Consider the following 21628-nt stretch of genomic DNA (forward strand, 5'->3'; position numbering starts at 1 on the left):
AAGGGAAAACTCTCTCCATGAACAAAGTGATGCCATTCTAACCCACGTTCCCCAGGAGTTGCCCTGCCTATCATCCAGCTTTTTCAATAATCTTTTATTGTCTCCTTATCTACTGGCTGCTTCCCTGCTGCTTACAAGCCCACCCATGTCTCTCACATGATCCATCTATCCCTGCTAGCTGTTATCCTGAATCTCTCCTCTTTTTCATGGCTAAAGGAGACTTCTACCTCCTTTCCTCTCCTCTCACTGTCTTTGTAACTTTCTGCAGTCTGGTTTCTGACTTCTTCTATCATTCAACTGAAACTGCTTTCTAAAAGTTTTCTAAATCTAGCAATCTTTTCTCAGTTTTGGTCCTTTTTGACCTCTGTGTGGCTCTCTAGACAATTAGGTGATGCTGGGCTTGGAATCAGGAAGACCTGAGTTCAAATTTGGCCTTGGACACTTCCTAGATTATGACGCAGGGCAAGTCACTTAACTTCTCGTGTGCTTCAGTTTCCTCAGCTGTAAAATGAGGATCATTATAGCACCTACCTCTCAGGGTTGTTGTAAGCATCAAATGAGATATTTAGTAGGCACTTGATAAATGCTTATTTCTTTCCCTCTCCTTTGTGACACCACTCTTTTCTGGATCTGTTCACATGCTCACTACCAGTTTCTCTTGGCTGGTTCTTCTGTGTGTCATGCCAGCTAACCATGAGTGTCCCCCGAACATCTATTCTCAATCCTCTTCTTACTCTGTACCATTTCACTTGGTGATCTCATCAGCTTCCATGAATTCAGTTAACATTTCTATGCAGATGATTCCCAGATCAATTTATTTAGTGCTGACCTCTCTCCTGATATTTAGATCCACATTTCCAACTGTCTGTTGAACTTTTTTTTTTTTTTAGGCAATTGGGGTTAAGTGACTTGCCCCGGGTCACACAGCTAATTAAATGTCAAGTGTTTGGTCAGAGATCGGATTTGAGCTTGGGTCCTCCTGACTTCAGGGCTGGTGCTCTATCCCTGTGCCACTTAGCTGGCCTCTCTGTTGAACATTTCAAACTTGATGTCTGTAGAAATCATAAAACTTACCATTTCCAAAGAACTCATTCTCTTTCTCCCCCAAACCCTCCCCTCCTCCTGATTTTCCTATTTCTAGGTCACCAATGTTGTCCTAATCCTCCAAGTTTGCAACCTCAGTGTCAGCCTTGACTTCTCCTTCTCTTTCACTACCCTCTCCCCTATCCCCCACATATCCACTTAGTTACATGTCCACTTTGATGCTGCCACCACTGTGACACTCTCCATCACTTTATGTCTGGACAGTTTCAGTAACCTGGTTGGCCTCTTCCCTTTAGTCCATATTCCACTCAGTTATCAAAATGATCTTCCTAAATAAAGCACAAGTCTCATCAAATCTGACTCTAGTGAATTCTTAATCGCCTGTAGGATCAGCTGCATGTTTGTTTTTTACTTTTAAAACCCTTCATAATCTATCTCCTTCCTTCCTTTCCAGTCTTATACCTTAATCCTCTCCACATACTCTTCAGTCCAATGATTCTTGCCTCTTATACATATGTTTGGAATGCACTTCCTCCTTACCTCTGCTTCTGGCTGCCCTGACTTCCTTCAAGTCCCAACTAAAGTCTTAACCTTGGCAAGGAGCCTTTTCTAGTCAGCCTTGCCTCAGAGTTATCTCCCATTTATCTTGTATACATTTTGTTTGTATATATTTGTTTTGTATGTTGTTTCCCCCTCTGAGCTCTTTGAGGTAGGGACTATTTTTACCTTTCTGTTTATCCTCAATGCTTAGCACAGTGCCTCATGTATAGTAGGAACTTAACACATGCTAGTTGACTTGACTTACATACTTCCTTGTCTTCCCCTTTAGTATGTAAACTCCTTAAAAATTGTTTCATTCTTTGAGCATGTTTTTACAGGGCCTGGGACAGTGCTTGACATAGTAGGTTTTGAAATAAATGCTTATTATTGGTTTCAACTGTTGTCGGCTGACATGTCTTAGAATCCTTCACTACCCTGTTTGCCTTCCTCTGAACATTCTTCAGCTTTCAATATGTTTTTAAAATGTGGTGCTCTAAAGCTGCAAATGTATGTGAATTACTAATAAATGAATGAATGGATGAATGAATGAATGAATGAAGCACTTTACCATTTTTGTCATTGTTGATAGCCAATCACTATTATTGGTAATATTACTCTACCTTGAATACTAGCTGTCAATATTGTATGTCTTAAAAGAAAGGATGTGTGTATCTAACATTTGAATACTGTTACAAAGACATGAGATTTAAGTGCCCATTTATGATTGTACTGTAACTACTGTTCTATCTTTAAGATTATTTTGGGGGGGGCGCTTCGCAGTATTCTTTCTATTAAGTCATAACTCTTACCCTTAAGCCAATTGTTTTTCTTAGTTATGTTTTGGATGAAGTTATCTATGTTCTGAAAAAAAAAACTAATTATTTTAGGTGTCCCACCAGGTAAAAATCCCTTCATGTACAGAAAATTACATGGTTATAATGCCATTTTCCTTAATAACAGGATATAATTTAAATAAAGAAATTATTTGGGGATAGGCCACAGTGAATTTACTTTATTCTAATATTTTAAGAAAGATTTAGAGCCAAGTTATTATAACATACTTATGGCAAATCAGTTTCTTAGTAAAGAACGTTGATTTTGCAGTATGAGTCAAATCCCTTTTAGCTACCTCTTTGTCAATATTTGTTCATAATGATATATCTAAAGAGTAGGTTTTCATGATCCTTTTTCTCTATTGACAGTTTTACATATCTTTGTCCATCTTTTTTTTTTTTTTGGTGAGGCAATTGGTGTTAAACGACTTGCCCAGAGTCACACAGCTCGTGAGTGTTATGTGTCTGATGCCAGATTTGAACTCAGATCCTCCTGACTCCAGGGCTCTATCCACTGCACCACCCTGCTGCCCCTGTCCATCTTTTCATAGACACACACATAATACATAAATTACATATTGATTGAAAATAATTTACCTTTATTTAGGAACAAACTGCTAATTGAAGATTTAAAGACTAGAAACTGTATGTGAAAGTTCTCTTGGGGAATATTGATGCCAAGCATTAATATTAGTGGACATTTATAAATGACTTTTAAATAGCATGGAGTGCATGTGAAGCAGTATAGGATAGTGGAAAGAAGGACCTAGGTTCTAGCCCTGCCACTATTTACCTATGTATGTGTCCTGGAATATCACAACTTGCCTAGGACTTGGTTTTTTTCACTTTTTAAAATGGAAGAGTTGAACTGGATAATCTTTAAAATCCATGCTGATTTAAAGGATAAGGCTATCTAGTAATAGATATTTGCATATTTTTCAAACTTTGCTTAGACTAAATCTTTTGATATACTTGTCATCTTTACTACTGTCTTTTGTAAGGAAAAAGGAATAACCAACATCTGCTATTCCTTCTCAAGAGTTTTCTCAGCCTGTGGCCAAAAGAGAACTATAAATAACAAGTCTTGTAAACTTTAGTAACAGCCATCGACCGAAAGAAAATCTGTATATGTATGGTCTTCTTGGAAGAGACCTTAGGATACATTATCAGGTCTCTTAATCATACACATATTCACTAACTGTCTTTGAATCTGAAGAAACATTGTAAACATATGTCCACAGTTAAGTAATGTCCGTATGTCCTAGGCTACCAAAGAAATTAAGCCACAACTAAAATGTGTAAAAATAACTTTTTTGAATGTTTTCTTGCAGAGAAGAATTTAAGAATTCTCACTAAAGGTTCAAATAATTGAACTGCTTTTTAGTATTCCTAGGATTTTGAATAATATTATGCATTCAGAGAGCCTGTCGCATATGTGTGTTGAACTCAAAATGGCTACCAAGGTTTATACTCTATTGAAAATTAATTTTGCAGCTACAGGCCTATATTATTGTTGTGCTGGTACAATAGGTTTACTAATCAGCTAGTAGGAGGGATGGGGAAGAGAAGGATAAATATGGTTCCATAAATAATATTAATCCTTCACTCACAATAATGTTTAAACTTCTGGTGAAATGAATGTTTGCTACATTAGAATTCTCTATCAAGACTATAAAACTGACCCCAGAAGGTGAATTTTGTTATTCTTCTAAAGATTATGGGAATATTTAAGAATATTAAACTTCCTCATTCATTTTTTAAAAATCAGTAATTTTAAAGAAAAAATACCTGGGGAACAGCACTTATTATGATGCTAAGCTTTTTGTTGCTTCAGCAGCCCAGCAGCAGACAACTTACACCTACATCCTGATCTCTCTGTTCAACAATTAAGAAATGAGTGATAAATTTTGAGAAAGCATTTCCTAAAGTACTAGAGGACCAGAGGAAGGCCTCCAATACATTGAATAAATCTTTGAAGATTTACATGGTCAGAATTTCACAGAATTAGAAAGATGTAGGTGTAAGTTGTCTGCTGCTCCAGTGGAAGGGAATATACATACTAAGGATATTACTGTTCTGTCAAAGGATGATAGTAATTGTTAAGTAGTGGATATGGTTCTTATTCTGTATTTTTATAATTTAGATCAGAATTTAAGCTTTTATCTTTTTTTTTTTTAACTTTGGGTCTTTCATTTTTTGTGAGGCAGTTGGGGTAAAGTGATTTGCCTGGTGTCACACGCCTGGTAAATGTCAAGTGTCTGAGGCTGGATTTGAACTCAGGTGCTCCTGATTCCAAGGCTGGTGCTCTATCCGTTGCGCCACTTAGCTGCCCCAAGCTTTTATCTTTGAAAATAGGCTTCTGGTGGACATACTTCTGGTCAATAATTATTAGATTTTAAAATTGGTGTGTGTGAATTTAATCTTTGTTATTCTAAGAAGAAAGCTTTAGAAGTTTTTGATTCCTAAATAACATACATTATATCACTTCCTTTATCTATTGGAAAGGTATTGTTCATGAGTCTTTCTTTTATGCAGTGTTGCTCAACAAATGAATTACTGGTGTGAATCTGTGATTTGAGGCCTAAGCTTCAAATTGCTTTTGAAAAGTGCTTTTTGAGATATCTATATCTCTGTCTATTTGTCTGTCTGTCTATCTTTCTGTCTATCTATCTATCTATCCATCTATCTATCTTCTATTTTAATTGCACTGGTAGAGAGCTTATATGAGGCAGCTAAGTGGTACAGTGGATAGAATGCTGAATCTTGTAGTCAGAAAGATCTGAATTCAAATATGACCTCAGATACTTAACTAGCCTTACATTCATAGGCAAGTCACTTAACTTATTTCTGCCTCAGTTTCATCATTTGTAAAATGAAGATAGTAATAGCATTTACTGTCCATGGTTGTTGTGAGGATGAAATCAGTTAATTTTTATAAAGTGATTTGCAAAACTTAAAAAACTATAGCCAGTTATTACTATTGGGACCCCTAGGTGGCGCAGTGGATAAAAGGCCTGAAGTCTGAAAGACTCACCTTCCTGAGTTAAAATCTGATCTCAGATACTATCTGTGTGACCTGGGAAAGTCACTTAATCTTGTTTACTTCAGTTACCTCATCTGTAAAATGAGCTGGAGAAGGAAATGGCAAACTACTCCAGTATCTTTGCCAAGAAAACCCCAAATGGGGTCATGAAAGAGTTGTACATGACTGAAAAACTGAAAACAGCAATTATACTACTACTACTACTACCTACTACTACTACTACTACTACTACTACTACTACTACTGTTATTATAATGTACAGTCTCCATTTAACTACAGGAGGCAGAAACAAAGGGAATAAGAATCAGGTGGGAGAAGTAATTGGTTCTTGTTCTATTTCTTTCTATTTGGGATCATATGGATACCAATAATAGGATATGGTGAATGTTAGTTAATTAGCCTGAAATACTGATTCTATTCTAGAATGTTAGTAGTTTAGAAACACTTATTGAATGGAACCCACCATTACATGGGATGCTGTTGCATCCTACTTTTTCTTAATTTTTCATGATTTGTAAAGCTTTTTGAGGAAATTCAAATCAGTAAATATTTCTTAGGAAATACTGTGTGCAGTGTGTTCTAGATAGGGATTTGAGACTATAGCCTTCACAGTTCAATGAAAATATTTTTAAGGCAAAATTGACACAGTTCAGTTTAGGGCTTGATTCTTACAGACCTCAAAATATTACAGCCTAATAAGTGAGCATCCTGGGTTGCCCTTCCTTCCTTAGGAGGAAGACTACTAGAGATAGCACTTTCAGTATATTTACACATTGCTAGATTCAGGATCCTCTTTCACTTGGGACAGAGGAGCCCTAAGACACTATCAAGACCTGGCTCACAGAAGGATTGTAAAGATGTGCTTTGCAGTTGTTTGTTTACTCAATAATTATCAAGTGCCTACTATATACCAAACACTGTGCTAACCGCAAAAAGTTGCCCTCAAGTTGACAATCTAATGAGGGAGACAGCAAACAAACAGGACAAATGAGAAGTAATTAAAAGAGAGGAGGCACTAAAATTTTAGGAAGAGTTGGGATTTTAGTTTGAAGCCAGGGAAGCCATAGGTGAAGATGAGGAATGAGAGCTTTCCAGTCATGAGGGACAGCCTCAGAAAATGCCCAGAGGTTAAACAAAAAATATGAAGGACCACTGTATTCTGAGCTCCTTGTAGGCATAACAGTTTGGTGACCAGGACCTGAAGACTGTGCTATAGTGCAAAGTTCTAGTGTTTTTATGAAAGATTGCAAAACTCTCAAGAAGTTCCATAAATGATTAAGTACTCTAAGTAGAACTTAACTAAAAGTAGAATTTATTACAAAATTTTAAAAATACCTAGGAAAAAAATAGTTTATTTCCTGAACTATGAGTTATTAAGTGCTAACTGTGCAAAGCAATGAATTTGCCAGAGGATGAAATACAAAGGTAATTGAAAAATTTTTTTTCTTGTTATTTGAAACTTAAAATCACTAAACATAAACATTTCCAAATACAATGAACAGAAAAAAGAGGATTATACATAAAAATGCAGCTCTCCATGCAGCTTGTATTTTCAAAAATTATATGCAAAATTTAGCATGTTAAATTCCCCAGAAAATTATCCTTGGAAAATTAATCTGCTGATTTATATAGGACTTTTAAAGTTTGCAAAGCATTTTCAGCATATTATTCCATTTGATCCTTGTTACTACCCCATAAAGTCATTTCAGTCCTCTTTTCATATATAAGGAAATTGAGGATGAGAGAAGTTGTGACTTGATTGGGATCATATTGCTAGTAAATACCTGTAATATGATTTGAACTTAAGTCTTCCTGACTTTGGGTCCAATGTTCTCTATGTGCTATGCCAAGGCCTATGCCTACTGCTTAATTCTGGGTAAGGGAGACATTAGAGGCAGAGAGCTCAATTAGGAGGCTGTTCCGGTAGTCTTAAGTAATGTGTGATAAAGGCCTAATCCTGAATAGTGGCAGTAGGAATATTTGGGAGAAATAATAAGAATAATGAGAGATGAAAAACTGACAATACTCAGTGATTGGTTAGATATTGGGGGGGAGGTAAAGATGAGGAAGTAAAGCAAGCACAAATTATGCTGAACTTTTGAATCTGTTACTGAGATAAACTGTATTAGTACTATTAACATAAATAAGTTGGGACAGGGGGATAGTTGCTAGAGGCATTGAAGTTTGTTGTAGGTTCACTAAGTTTGAACCAGGATGCTCAAGTAGAAATATGTAAAATGCACTTCCAGTCTAGGAAGAGAGACCAGAGAGATGAAGTGATCTGTTTCAGATTACACAGAAATCAAGCTGTAGAGGTAGGATTTGAGTCAGGCGCCCTGACTCCAAATTCAACGGTCTTTCTTTTTTTCTGGGCATCATTATTTACTTAAAAAGCATGTTTGAAGAAATGCCATATAATCAATGCCAAATTTTAAGAAAATTGCCTTCCTCTTCTTTTAATAATTATTACACTAAGGATTCCTATGTAGAATTGAATTTACACTCTAGTGTCAGACATTGTAGTTTATAACGTTGACTTAAGACAGTGTCGTTTATAATGTTGACTGCTTCTGTTATTAAACCCCTTCTGCTTATTAAACCACAGCAGGACTTTTTCCTTATATCATTGTAACAGTCATAGCTCATTTTATATAGCACTGTGCCATTTACAAAGTGCTTTTTTCACAGTAAACCTTTGTGTTAAGTAATCAAGAGTTATTATTACCCTCTTTTTATAGAGGAAGGAACTTATTTGGATGAGTATTTGTTATTTTTCCTATTGTCACATATTTTTAAATCTATGTCATATAAATCCAAAACTTCAGTTCTATCCGCTACATGATGTTGCCGGTATAGTTATGTTTTCATTGAAAATTATAATAACCTCACTTTAAAAAGTGGATTTGTCACTGTCTGAGAAAATATAGATAACCTCAAAGCATAAAAATCCTTTAGTACTACAAGTGCTAAATAATAAGAATGGCATAATATTTATAATTAGTGGTTCTAGGTAGGTTGCTTGTTTTCCAAGAGTTTGTCTCATTTAATTTTGTAACAATGTGACTACTGCCCAATTCCTGAGACCAAAAACATTTTTATAGACAGTCTGCTACAATGTTGGAAATTTTTTATGGGTGAATTGTTCTGATTCTGAGTTATATATGCATGGAAGCAGGAGATCATGATTGGGAAAATGAGTAATAGACTATTTCAACCAGAATATAGATTGTGTGAAGGGGAGTAATGTGAATATTGGGTTGGAATCTACATTGTGAAGGACCTTAAACATCAGACTGGAGAATTTATATTTTATTGTAGAGACAATAGGGGAGCCACTTAAGATTATTAACAGAGGAGTGCTTTAGGAAGATTATTTTGACAGCTATATAAAGAATGGATTAGATAGGGGAAAGATTGGAAGGAGACCAATACAGTGTATAGGTGAGTGGTGATAAAGGCCAGAACTAGGTTATCACTGAGCATTTCCCTATTTCTCCACCTTCCTCACTTTGTCATTCTCTCACTTCTTAATGAACTCTAATCTTAGACATAGATCCCCTGGGCTTTTGGTTGCATCAGAAATACGTGCAACATGGAAAAGTTCTGTCATCCTTACCAATGTAGAAATCCTGTCCCACTCTTTATAAATAAGTTAGATATAAAGATGATATGAGATTATGGGACTACTGAAAAAATAAGAATGAGAATAAATTGAAGAAATCTTCATTAGACATCTAAACCCTGGCTTTGGTGACTATTTGAAGTCATTTAGCTTGAGCGTATCAGTGAGATCAGGTTCCCTAATTAGTTTCCCATAAAGATCATTTGTGTTCTTTGCCTTTGCTATAAGTGGTATCTCTTTTCAGGCAGTACTCATTTCATGAATGAGTGATTAAGAAGAGCATGGTTGTATCATCACTATAGAAAAACAAATTTGGCATGTTTTAACCTTAACAGTCAGAAATATTATTTTTATGTTGAATAGTGTGAAAGTAGGGCTGCTGCCTTCTTTTCCTGAGTTAATAAGCCATCCTTTAAAAGTTTGCATGATGACAGGATACAACGGAATGTGTACTGTATTTAAATATGCCAGGTCCTGAGTTTAAATCTCTGCTGTCCCACTTAGCATGAGTGTTACTTCGGATACATCATTTCACTTCTCTGGACCTCAGTTTCCTTAACTTTAAAATTAGGGATTAGACTAGATAATCTCTATAATCTTTTCTAGCTGCAAATCTAGCATTTTATGAATCTGTGTTGGAAATGGCATATTATAATTCATTGTGCCCTTGTATTACAAGGATAATGTTCTGTGAGTAGTACACATTCAGTAAATATTTGTACATAGAATCTTAGAGTTTGGGATTTCTTAATCTAGTCGAGCTCTTATCTGAAACAAGATTGAATGCCCTCTCCAGTATCCTTGACCATTCCAGGCCCTGATTAATTAGCTCTATTTAATTGGAGAACTAATTTGTCCATTCACTTTTTGGAAAGGTCTAACTTTTAGGAAGTTTTCCTTATATAGAGGTGAAATCCACCTCCTTGTAACTTTGAATCCTTCATTTACATGTCAACCCTTGAACTATTTGAAGACAGGATCATATTCCCTTTAAGTTTTCTTTTTTCAGGCTCAATATCTCCTGTTTTCATCCAAATGATTCTCATTATGGAGCCTGAAAAATCTTACAACTTTTCTTTGTGGCCAAGTAGCAATGCAATTGTTTTTTTGGTAATGGTTGTGTTGTTTGTGTAGGAGAATCAGTTAACTATATTGTAGTTGGTGGAGCATGTTATTAGTGTTATAAATGGACTGTCAATGTCAATACTGCATCCTTTCATACTTACTATAGATTTACATATTTATTATAAATGTAACTTATTGACTTACATAAAATTGCTTTTAATTATAAAATTATTAATAAATAATAAATTGATATATAAATTGCTTCATTAATAATTAATTCAAATGAATATTATTAAACTTTGCCATTAGGTGAGATTTTAAGTTTCTGTTAATACATAAAGGTTAATAGTTAAATCTCCATCTGATGAGTAAGTATTTTGACTAAATAGCATGTAGGCTCTTTGACCAGAGGGTCTAGTTTGTATTTGTCTTGATATCCCTAGCACCAGGCACATGATAGTGCACATAGTAGACCCTTGATGATATCTGTTTGCCAAAGTAGTCCATAGGATTTTAGAGCTAAAAGAAGGGAACTTAGAGGCCATCAAAACCAAGCCTCTCATTTTACAGATGAGCAGACTGAGGTCCAGAGTTAACTTAGATCTTGCTTCTAAACACCTGATGGTCCTGTACTATCCTGAAAGTGGTAATAGGTCTCTAAAGATGTCTAGCTTGCCTAGAAGGAAAGTGAAGCTTCTTTACTCAGCAAGGGCTGTCTCCTTTACTGTATGTTAACACTAAAATTCTTTTCTTGGCCACTTGTTTAACAAAAGTAGGCCAAATCAGAGGTCCTATGCAAAGAAAGGGGTGGTTTTTCTCCATGAAAACCTAAGCAGCCAATTGTGCAAGAGGTTAGTTTGTACGTATGTGGTCTATTTCAGAAGTTTCATCTGGACTTTTTCCTTTAGAATTCTCATTCTTAGAATTCTCACCTGCTTTGGAACCCTGCACCTTTGTTCTGCACTCACTCCATCACAAGTGTACTGTTGGGACTGATGGGGCTTTTCAGTTTGATGTAGTATTTCTATTTGAATTGCTTGTTTTCCCATTCCATAGAAGTCTTTGTGCAGTAGGCAAAGTAGGATTGCATAAATGCTTCGTGTATGTTCTCATAAAACATCTTATAGAGAAGCAGGGGCACTTATGTAGCTACATCTTATCTACCAGGTATTTTCCATTTTTTTCTCCCTTAAATCAGTATTCAAACTGAATCTTTTACTAGGCTGTTTGATTAAAAGTACCAGACCCTATGAATTGAAGTGTGACATTATGTTGCCTATTAGGGATAAAAATTGCTAACCCATTAATGTGGTCTAAGTAAATGTTCTCTTTTTTAATATCTATGTAGTCGTCCTCGCCATCCTCATCCCAGCCTCATTCTAGCCACTGCAGAACGAAGGCCTCACCATTGTGTCACCATGCATCCCTGCCCTGGGTCAAACGTAACCATGTAGGTCCAGCAAAGGCTACCAGCCCATCTCTCCGTCTTCGTCGCTGGCGGCCCTTCTTACGCCTGCCGTCTGTGGGGCTTCATTCTGTTGTAAGTGTAGTCAATCTTCCAACTCTTCTTCCCGTGACCAGGACAGTCCATTACCACTTACGCTCTTTCAGTCTTCAAGATGCTTTTCTCTTGGTTTTCTTAACCATTAGCTTCCCCTTCCCCACACAAGATTGCAAGCATACATCTGTTTATGCTTTGCTGTCTAGCTTGACTTTTGTGCCGTCATCTTGGTGAGCATCCATCTTTCCACTCCATGGCCTGCCAATATCTTTTGAAAAGTATTGATCGACATTCATAATATTCAGGTTTCTGTAAGCTCTCAAAAGTCAATCTATATTCTTCTGCACCTCATCTTTCTGGTTTCTTTTAGTTGACACTGATCGACAAATGCTTTGCAGCTTCTAAGTTCTTTGCCATCAGTAACTTTGTTTTTATTTTTTCATGTTATTGAACATGACGTTAGTCTTCTGCCATGCTCATCCTGGGGGTCACTTTACTTATTCTGTTCTCAGTCTGAATCCTTCATGGTGTAGGGTGTTTTCATCTAAGGTATTATTCCCTGAGGTGCCTCAGGTACTTGGTTTAATCTTTATCTGATCTTCCCTTCCTATTTAGTTTCTAAAGATCTTATCCAGGTTGGAGGTGAAGATTTTCTTCTTGTTAAATGTTCCCACATTTCAATCATTTCCTCTTTGTTAAGCTACTAATACATAAAATTTTTAAAAACTGTGTTTATTCCTGCATTCTTAGGGAAAGTGATATACTCTGGTAACCCTGTTGAAATAAGATAGGAAAATTGAACAAGAGCAGTGATTGCCCTTCACCATTGCCTTTCTGCATGGCTGAACCCTCTTTTGAAATTTCTGTCTCAAGTTTTGATTTATGTTGCTATGTTACTTGTAGGAAACATCACAAGTAAACATATAAATGATGATTACTAGAAATGAACACAGGGAGATTTAGGTATTAATATACTTAGCCAGGATTTAAAAAATGAATGAAAAGTTATGCCAAATTTCTTTCCTCTGAGACTATAGAGTAGAGTTTGGATACTTTCTGGCATGTGTCACCAAAGCAGCCATGCAGTAGAATTTGCCATAAACATATGAATGCCCATCTTTATTTAATGATCTATTGTTGGTATAGCTGCTAAGGACTGAAACAGAGTCCTATTTTTAAAAACAAGAATAGGCAGCACATTGTAGATTTAATGCTAAATGTAAATCGAATTCAGCATTTAATGTGCTTGAACAATCCCTAAACTAAAATGCAAGTTTAAAATTTGGGACCATTGCATTATATGACATTGAATTTATTTTACATTTTACTTCCACTCATTGAAATCTTATTTCTCATAAAATTAATTTGAATTTTAAATTTTCATGAGCATCTTTTATCACATATTTTCCTTATTTTCCTTTTGCTTAACATTTATTTAAGTCACTTTTTTAAAAAGAATAAGTAGGAATTCATTGTATATTCTCAGGGAGGTTGTATAAAGAATATAATGCTTAAAAAAGAAAAATTGGCAAAATCGGTTTTTGGCCTTTGAGCTATAAATAGTTATAACCACTTTTTGAAACTGAAGGCTTTCTAGAAGTAGCAATATAACTTTTGCTTATTGTTTTTTACTTTTATTTTGATATGTGAAATGTCTCAGTTACTTAAAATGGGATAATATTTGTAAAGCACCTAGCACAGTACTTGGCAGATAGTAGGTGCTTAGTAAGTGCTTATGCTTATGGGTGTTTTTTTCCTCTTCAAAATTATTAGAATATTGTTCTAATTGAGGTTGGCCATCTAAGGAGGATTATGACAGGCATTCAGGCATTGCTTTTTTTACATCTCCATCATGTTTAAACTTAATTACCATTAGAATATATTAGATATTAGAAGATGTTTTGTTTGTCTTGGCTGGTTTTGTTTTTGAAAATTTTAGGCTAGCCCTTATAGGAATACTGAAGACATAGCTAAGTTTGAGAGATTTTTTTGTATATGAGGCATTTTTTCCCCAGTTTCTTAGTTTTGATGCCTTAAATGACAGCACAAAAATACCCTGGAAAATGCATACCTTCAAGAATGAGAAGTAAACTTGGGGTTGGGGGAGTAATTTTCTTAAATGACTCAAGAAGAGTTTTAAATTTTGGTAGCCTTTCCCCTCCCATCATCAGCTAGTAGCCAGCTCTGCATGTTTGTTGGTGAGAAGCATTATGTTACAGATTCAGTGTCAACACAGTAATATCTTTTTGTGAAAAAGTTGCTCATTTGACCATTCTGATTATATCATTAGAGCAGTGTGAATCCTAAGATCTGGTTTAAAAACTTGAGCTCATTTTATAAGTTCAAATGCTGTTTCCAAGTAGTCAAAAAAATCTTGGCCTGGGAGTAAAGAAACCTGGGAGTAAACTTTTGCTAATACACGGACTTACTTGGGGGGAAATTTCCCCTTTTGTACTTCAGTTTTATCATTCTTAATGTGGGGATGGCAACAGGGAGAGTCATACGATAATAGATTTAGAGCTGGAAAAAACCTTAGCAGTCCAATGGTCTGTTAACTAAGATTAATTTTTATTTTTCATAAGCTTTTAAAAAAAATCAATCTAGACATCCCTTTTTTGTGTATGCTATTCATAATATAGAACTACCTGTAGTTTTTGAGGTATGAAATTGGCAGTGTTTCTTAAATGAGGTTTTATTTGTAAAGTGCCTGGCATAAAATAGGCACTTGATAAATGTTTATTCACTTTCCTCTTCCTTTAAAATTCTTAAATAATTTGATGATATGCTTATCATCAAGAAATATTTAAATGGTATTCTCTTTTATTAAATATTCTTATGTCTTTATGAAGACAGTGAGAAAAGCAAAATACCCCAAAATATTATGAGTTCTCTGAAAGATATTGCATGATTTTTTGCGTGTTGCGAAGATGTGATAATAATATCTGTAGTTTTATACTTCTACCCCAAAGTGACATTTAGTACAACTTTTTAAAATCATAAGTGGACTTTGTCATGGCTAATACATTTTTTAGACCCAAGATACCAAACTTTACCACAAGATGCCTTAAATTGTGTAAAATATATTTTTATTTGTCCACGTTTTAAATGTTTTTTCTTTTAACTTTTGTGTTCAGTATATCTTTAATAGCAAAAATAATATTTGTAGTCCATTGCAAATCACATAATTTTGTCTAATAATAATTATCAGGCCTAGGTTGATAGTTATAGTAGAAACTACTAGCCTAATAATAATTAATTGATGTTAAATACAGCTCTTAATTTCTTAGGGAGATTGAAAAGTAGTGATGTAGATTTAAACAGGGCAGTAGAATTATTAATTATAGTTTTATTCTCAGATTTGCCATTACTAATTTAGTATAGAAATTTATCTTGTAGTCCAAGTGAACATGTTACTGGTGTACTGGGATTGAATTTGTTCTTGTCCTCCCCTAAAAAGTCCACAATAGCAACAATAACAACAGTAATAATACAAATAAAGTGCTTTAAGGTTTACAGAGTGCTTTCTTCACAGTAACCTTATGGGTTGAACAGTGCAGATATCTCCATTTTACAAGAAATTTAGGCTTTTCTGCTCTACCTGTTTGTTCTCATACTTCTTGCATCTAGGGTGACTCTCCCTGGAGAATTCCTTTCCTCCCTTTGATTCTGGTAGTTTTCTGTTAAGGTGTTCAAGAAGCAACACTTAAAGTATGATTAAGGGAAAACATAATTTTGTTTTATGGGTTACCTGAATTTTTTCCTAGAAAAGTCTTTGCAAACAATTTCACCCTACTACTTTTACATTATCTTTATTTCATAAAAAAATCAGATTGAAAAAAAAATCTAAATTCCTAGCACTGATCTCTTTCCTAGAGAAAACCAAAGAGGTACTTTTGTTCAAGGAAGTAGTTTGGCCTTAAAAGACTAAATGAGAAAAGGGATACATTATGGAGCAATATGCCTTTATTGCAGTTACCTTTTGCAAAGATGGATGGACACAATGAAATTAAGTAGAAAGACGCTCTTTCCATGTCTAGATTCAGGCTATGAATTCTGGCACCAGCTAAATGCCATGTTTTATGTCATTAAATACGTATTTTTTCATATTGATGTTTAGTTTGATGAATTATGTGATTACTAATGTACATAATATGTATTTTTCCTCTTATTTCAGGCACCAAGTATAGATGAAAAAGTAGATCTGCATTTTATTGCATTAGTTCATGTAGATGGACATCTCTATGAATTAGGTAAGAACTACTTTAATTTATCTTGGCAAGGGAAAGGGGAAAAGGAGTTAAAATCTCTACATTCCTGAGAAAGTGTTGTTATTGAAGTTGATATTTATTCATTGTTTATTTTAGTTCATTAATTGACCCATAATGTTGCTATTGTGCCAGCTAAGTTTTCCTTTTAAGATTTTTTTTTATTAACCAGGAAAAAATAGAATTGTTTTAAGTCTAAGAAACTTAAATTCAAGGATGTCAGCACCACCTTTGTACTGTAGCAGATCAGGAAACAAAACACCATTACCGGAAATTGCTATGAATCATTGTGAAGCTTGGATTAAGTATTTAGTAAGTTACCATCTCTATCTGGACATACTGGTTTAGTCTTGACCAGTGATGATCCCAAGACTGTATCAGAAAGGTGAATGACTGAAGGAAACAATTTTAAAATAGAATTTTTTATTTATAGTGACCATTTCATGTATGACAATGTTTACAATTAGGTAACTCTTAGGCTTTTATATATGGTGTCATCATATGGTATGGCCTTTATCAGGAAATGATTTTTTTCCCAGACTGTCAGGAGCCTGAGTTTTCTGGCAGGTGCTCCATAAGGTTTGTGGTATAAAGTCAAAGTAGCCATCCTTAGTAACAGTCATATTCTTTTCTTTTATCTGAATTCACATTCTCATCCAATCAGTTCTGTTGCAGTAGGGCTATTCTGCTTAAATACAGCCATTTACAGAGTCTTAGCCTATGTAGACATTTTATCTTGATCCAGTAGAAAAAAGGCCTCTTAAAGCAGAGTCCGTTTCATTTTTTTTCTTTGTAGCCTCAATGCTTAACGTAGTAATTAATGTTTGTTAGGTTGACTTGCTTCAACTCAGAAGGATAATTACTTACTGAGGTTGTTTTTACTTTCTTTTTTATAGTATTTACTGAAATACTACATTTTTATTTTCTGTACGTATCTTTCAAAACTTGGAAAGAAGGGGCTCATGACTCACACCTGACAATGGAAATGGATGCCTCCTTCTTAAAAAGAGGTCTTAAGAGGCAGAAGAGTATCTCACTGAGGAGTATATAACTATATGGAAATTCATGAACCTGAGGCTAGAAGCAAAGGTGCATTTGAGTGAGCTAAAAAGAGAAAGAAACAAGTGATATTTTTATGAAGCTATATTGCATAATACTTAGAAGCTGCAGATGATACAGAACATTGAAGCACCTACTAGGTACAGAACATTGGGATTTCCTAACACATATTATACCAAGATTGGTTTTGATCTACAACTGTCTCGATGTTTTGCTACGAGTTTCATTCTTTTTTAAAAACAAGAGCATCTCATAAATTCTTGATTTGACTTAACTGATCATTTCATCTCTGAGCAGTTTTTTTTAAAGCGATATAGAAAACTACTTTAAATCAGTTTGATTTTGAGCAACAAAAAAGAACTGATTGGTGAAGTAGAAGTGACAGGAATCTTGGGAGAAGAGGCTATGTTATTTTAGAATTCATGATTGCCAAGGTTTATGTGCTGGGCATAGTTCGAACCTTACCCTAAGCTAGCATATTTCCAAAGGCCAGGGGAAAAAAAAGATTCTAACAGTATAATTTTAAAGTATGCTGTTGGAGGAAAAAAAAAGAGAAAACACCTAAAGAAACAAACTTGGTTACATGGAGACCTCTCTGATTAGCACAAGATCTCTCTTGAATATCAAAGGAAGTTCATAAAATAAAGGACAAATACAAAAGAGTGATGTGAACCTACAGTAATAGTGTCAGGAAAGCTAAATAAAATCAGATTCATGGAAAATCCTAAGAATGATAGCTATTCCAACTAGTTTGTAAACTTGAGTCTGTGTCTTTTAATTATCTTTATCCCCCTGGCAATAAATGTTTGTTGGAATTGAATTGAATAAGGGGCTTTTTAGGATGTTTAAGTTAAGCAAAAGAGGCAGTAAGGAATAGACTTATTGCTTAGATGGTATAGCATGATTAACAGTAACAGAAAGAATTACTGACTACTACCATTACAGAAAGCAGATTACTGTCTTCTGTTCTGTTTTTTCATCAAGGAGAGAAATGATCTTCAATTGAAAAGGTAAAACAATCATGGTAGAGATCCAGGAAGTTAAAGAGATAGGCAGAGCACCTAGTTCTTTGATTTTTGGTCTCTAGCCCATCATAGCATTGCAGGATATAGAAAGAATTTGTAAATATGATTGTGGAACCACTATCAGCAATCTTTGAAGAATCTGAAGACTAGGACAGATTCCAGAAGATAGGAAATAAACAGGAATCTTGATTGTCAAAAAGGAGAACAGAATAGAATCCAGAAAGGAGAGGTCAATGGTAAACTTTTATAGCCAGGTGTATCACAGACAAATCAGCTCTTCCCTCTTAGCCCATCTCCATCTTCAGAATATTATACAAGTGGCAAGATTGGTTTTGATCTACAACTGTCTCGATATTTTGCTAAAGTTTCATTCTTTTTTAAAAACAAGAGCATCTCATAAATTCTTGATTTGACTTAACTGATCATTTCATCTCTGAAATGGACAGAGCTGCTCTTTTTTATTTCCCTTCTTAGCTGGCCAGAGGAGCGTGACTTTCTCTTAATAAACATCTCTATTTTGACTTCCCACTGCTTGCTTTTTGCAGCCATGCTCCATTCAGAACTCACAGTAGACTCAGTCTTTTCCTGAGACAAGAATTGTTTCCCAAAAGTACATTTAGCTAGGGTGTAAAGACCTCTCTTTGCATGGAGATATCTAACAAGTCAAGTCAACAAGGATTTATTAAATGCCTATTATATGCTAGGCTCTGTGCTAAGCAGTTGGGATAGAAAGAAGGCAAAAAGCAGTCCCCTAGTCTCAAAGAATTGGCAGTCTAATGAGGGAGACAACGTGCAGACATCTGTGTACAAACAAGATGTAGACAAGATAAATTGGAGATAATCGGGGGAGAACTCTAGCATTAAGCAGGATTGGGAGGAGGAGCTTCCTGTAGAAGGTAAGATTTTGGCTGAGACATGAAGGAAGCTGGGAGAGAGATGATTGGGAGCCCCTAGAGTTTATTGAATAAGGAGGGGGATGTGGTCAGACCTGAGTTTTAAGAAGATCACTTTGATTTAGGATAGACTTGGGAAGAAAGACTTAAGTCAGGGAGACTAATCGGCAGGCTGTTGAAGTAATCTAAGTCTGAAGTGGTGGCCTGCACAGTAGAGGAAAGGTGTTACAAAGACAGAATCAACAGTACTTTGCAACAGATTGGATATGGGGGAGGGGGAGGGGAGAGTGGGGAATCAAGGATAACACCTAGGTTTTGAGCCCAGGTGACTGGGAGAGTTAGGAAGAGTGGAAGGCCTGAGGGGAAAGATAATGAATTCAGTTTGGGATAGGTTGAGTTTGAGATGTCTGTGGGACATTCATTTCCAAGTGTCTAGTAGGAAGCTGGAGATGTGAGATAGAGATTCATCTTCAAAAGCCTGCAACATTCCTTTCCTGGATTTGGAATTTTGCAGTCTCTTGCAACATCAGCTCTGGCATACACTTAACATTTAGAATTATAACAACATAGCATCAATATAAACATCAGCACTTAAACAGAACACGAATAATTAAATTTGTGTCCTGGGTAAACCCAGATCATTAAGAACTTTCTCATTCTTGATTATGTTTCCCTGAAGCTCACAAGCTTAGTGTCTGAAGTCTTCTCTCTGCCTGCAGAGATGTGTTTCCAAAAGCCTTCTACTACATTTCAGCCCTTTGATTTCTTGGAAAGGGAGGTCTGCAAAGTGAGATCCAAGTCTCTAGGGGTGTGCCACACAGCTTTGGATTTGGACCTTTTCCAATCATTATTTTCATCAAAAACTTGGATAATGATAATAACAATAGCTAACATTTACATAGCACTTAACTATTGCCAGGCACTGGACTAAGCACTTTACAAATATTATCTCATTAAATTCTCTCAACAAGCCTGGGAGGTAGGTGCTATTGTTATTATTCTCATTTTACCAAATGAGGAAACTGAGGCAAACAGTCCCTGTCCTAAAGGAACTTACATTCTAATGGGGTAAGTTGCCTTAGAGTGTAAGTTCCTCAAGGACAAGGACTGTTTGCCTCAGTTTCCTCATTTGGTAAAATGAGAATAATAATAATAGCACCTACCTCCCAGGTTTGTTGAGAGAACTTAATGAGATAATACCTTTCTAAATGCTAATGTAGCATGTGTCCAAGAGACAAATATTATACATGGTGCTAAAATTATTATAATAAAAGTGATAAATCATACCCACTTTATTGGATCCAGGATTCTGCTGATAGCATTTCTCACAAAGGCTCTAAAATTTCAGAATCAAAATATTGGAATGAGATAGTACTGTCAAATAGTTTCCCATATCCTTTTGGCATTGCAAACTAAGATTATCAAGCAATTAGTTTTACAGTTCTTAATAAATAAATGGTAGTGGATGAAAATCAGCAAAAAGAAATGTAGAATGTAATTTTGAGCCTTTTTTTAGTGGGGAGGCCCAGCACCCAAGGGAGAAGACAAGAAAAAAAAAACAAGTTAAAAGTAGAAAATATAAACAATAAAGTGCTTTCTATTTAAGTTATGAAAAATGATCCCTCTTATGGATTTTGCAAATGTTAACAATTCACTTTTAGTAACTGGGTTAGAGAACATGTGGTTTTACAGTATTGAGTGCCATGGAAAGCAATTTGAACGCTTCTGACATTAAAACACGAAATCGCATTTAAGTATATATATGGGTAAAATGAAATCTCAGTGTTGTACCAAAATTGAGAAACTGAAAGTATTTGATAGCTGTTAATTACAAAACTTGGTCCCACAACACAGATTGTTATAGGAGTTGGAGCATTGCCATTCTGTTGTGTTTGTATGTCTATTAATCATCAGAAATATATATATGTATATGGTAAGGCAATTGGGGTTAAGTGACTTGTCCAGGGTTACATAGCTAGTAAGTATCAAGTGTGTGAGACCAGATATGAACTCGGGTCCTCCTGACTCCAGCCAGGGCCAGTGCTCTATCCATGGTGCCACCTAGCTGCCCCAATACTTTTCTTTAAAAAGTAGGTACCAGAAGTTTTAAAACATGTTTATATGTTACATTTCAAAGATCTCCTTTTATATATCAGTTATGTTTAAAACTATTTAAAATCAAGTGGAATTTATGAGTATTTTCATTTTTATATAGAGAAATTGAATTTGTCACTGATGAATAAAGAACTCTGCATTCAGTAAAGCTAGGTTTAGGTGTGCTCAAGACAATCTGAGTCAGAATTTAGTGTGTTAATTTATATAAATTTTGCCTTAACATTGTAATTACTATAGTCCAAAGTGAAACATTGGCTTTTTAACACAGTGAACATCAATTGTGCACCTACTCTTCTGCAATACAAAGCAGAGAAAGAGCGTGCTCTTTCCTCTGAGTTTAAAGACCAGTAGTAGACATAACAGGAACATGAATAACTAAAAAATATATTTTTATAATTTATATAAATATATTTCTATATTTTATAAATATAAATATATTTATATAAGTTATAAATATAACTGTGTGTATAGGAGAGAGACAAAATGCTTTGATAGATTGGAGGAGAATTCACGGAATTCAGATTTTTTTTTGTCATATCTTAGCTTTTAAAACAACACTCACCCTGCCCCCCCCCCAACAGATCCATGTCTCTTGTAGTTAATATTAGGTTCTGTAAAATCCT

At 35.2% G+C, this 21628-nt stretch overlaps 1 protein-coding gene across 4 annotated transcripts in view; it reads left to right on the forward strand.

Annotated features, from left to right (window-relative positions):
• The window catches only part of UCHL3 (ubiquitin C-terminal hydrolase L3), a 61036-nt gene that overhangs the window by 34490 nt on the left and 4918 nt on the right, over positions 1 to 21628 (forward strand). For 2 of the 4 annotated variants that reach the window (XM_020992458.2, XM_020992459.2), the window contains 2 exons: positions 11496 to 11687; positions 15823 to 15898. In XM_020992458.2, the coding sequence (XP_020848117.2) occupies positions 11496 to 11687; positions 15823 to 15898 (268 nt within the window). The remainder of the gene's footprint in view (positions 1 to 11495; positions 11688 to 15822; positions 15899 to 21628) is intronic. The other 2 variants (XM_020992460.2, XM_020992461.2) reach the window with 1 other exon arrangement.

This window comes from Phascolarctos cinereus, unplaced genomic scaffold, assembly GCF_003287225.1.
Source record: "Phascolarctos cinereus isolate Bilbo 61053 unplaced genomic scaffold, phaCin_HiC Scaffold_7;HRSCAF=346, whole genome shotgun sequence".
NCBI lineage: Eukaryota > Metazoa > Chordata > Mammalia > Diprotodontia > Phascolarctidae > Phascolarctos > Phascolarctos cinereus.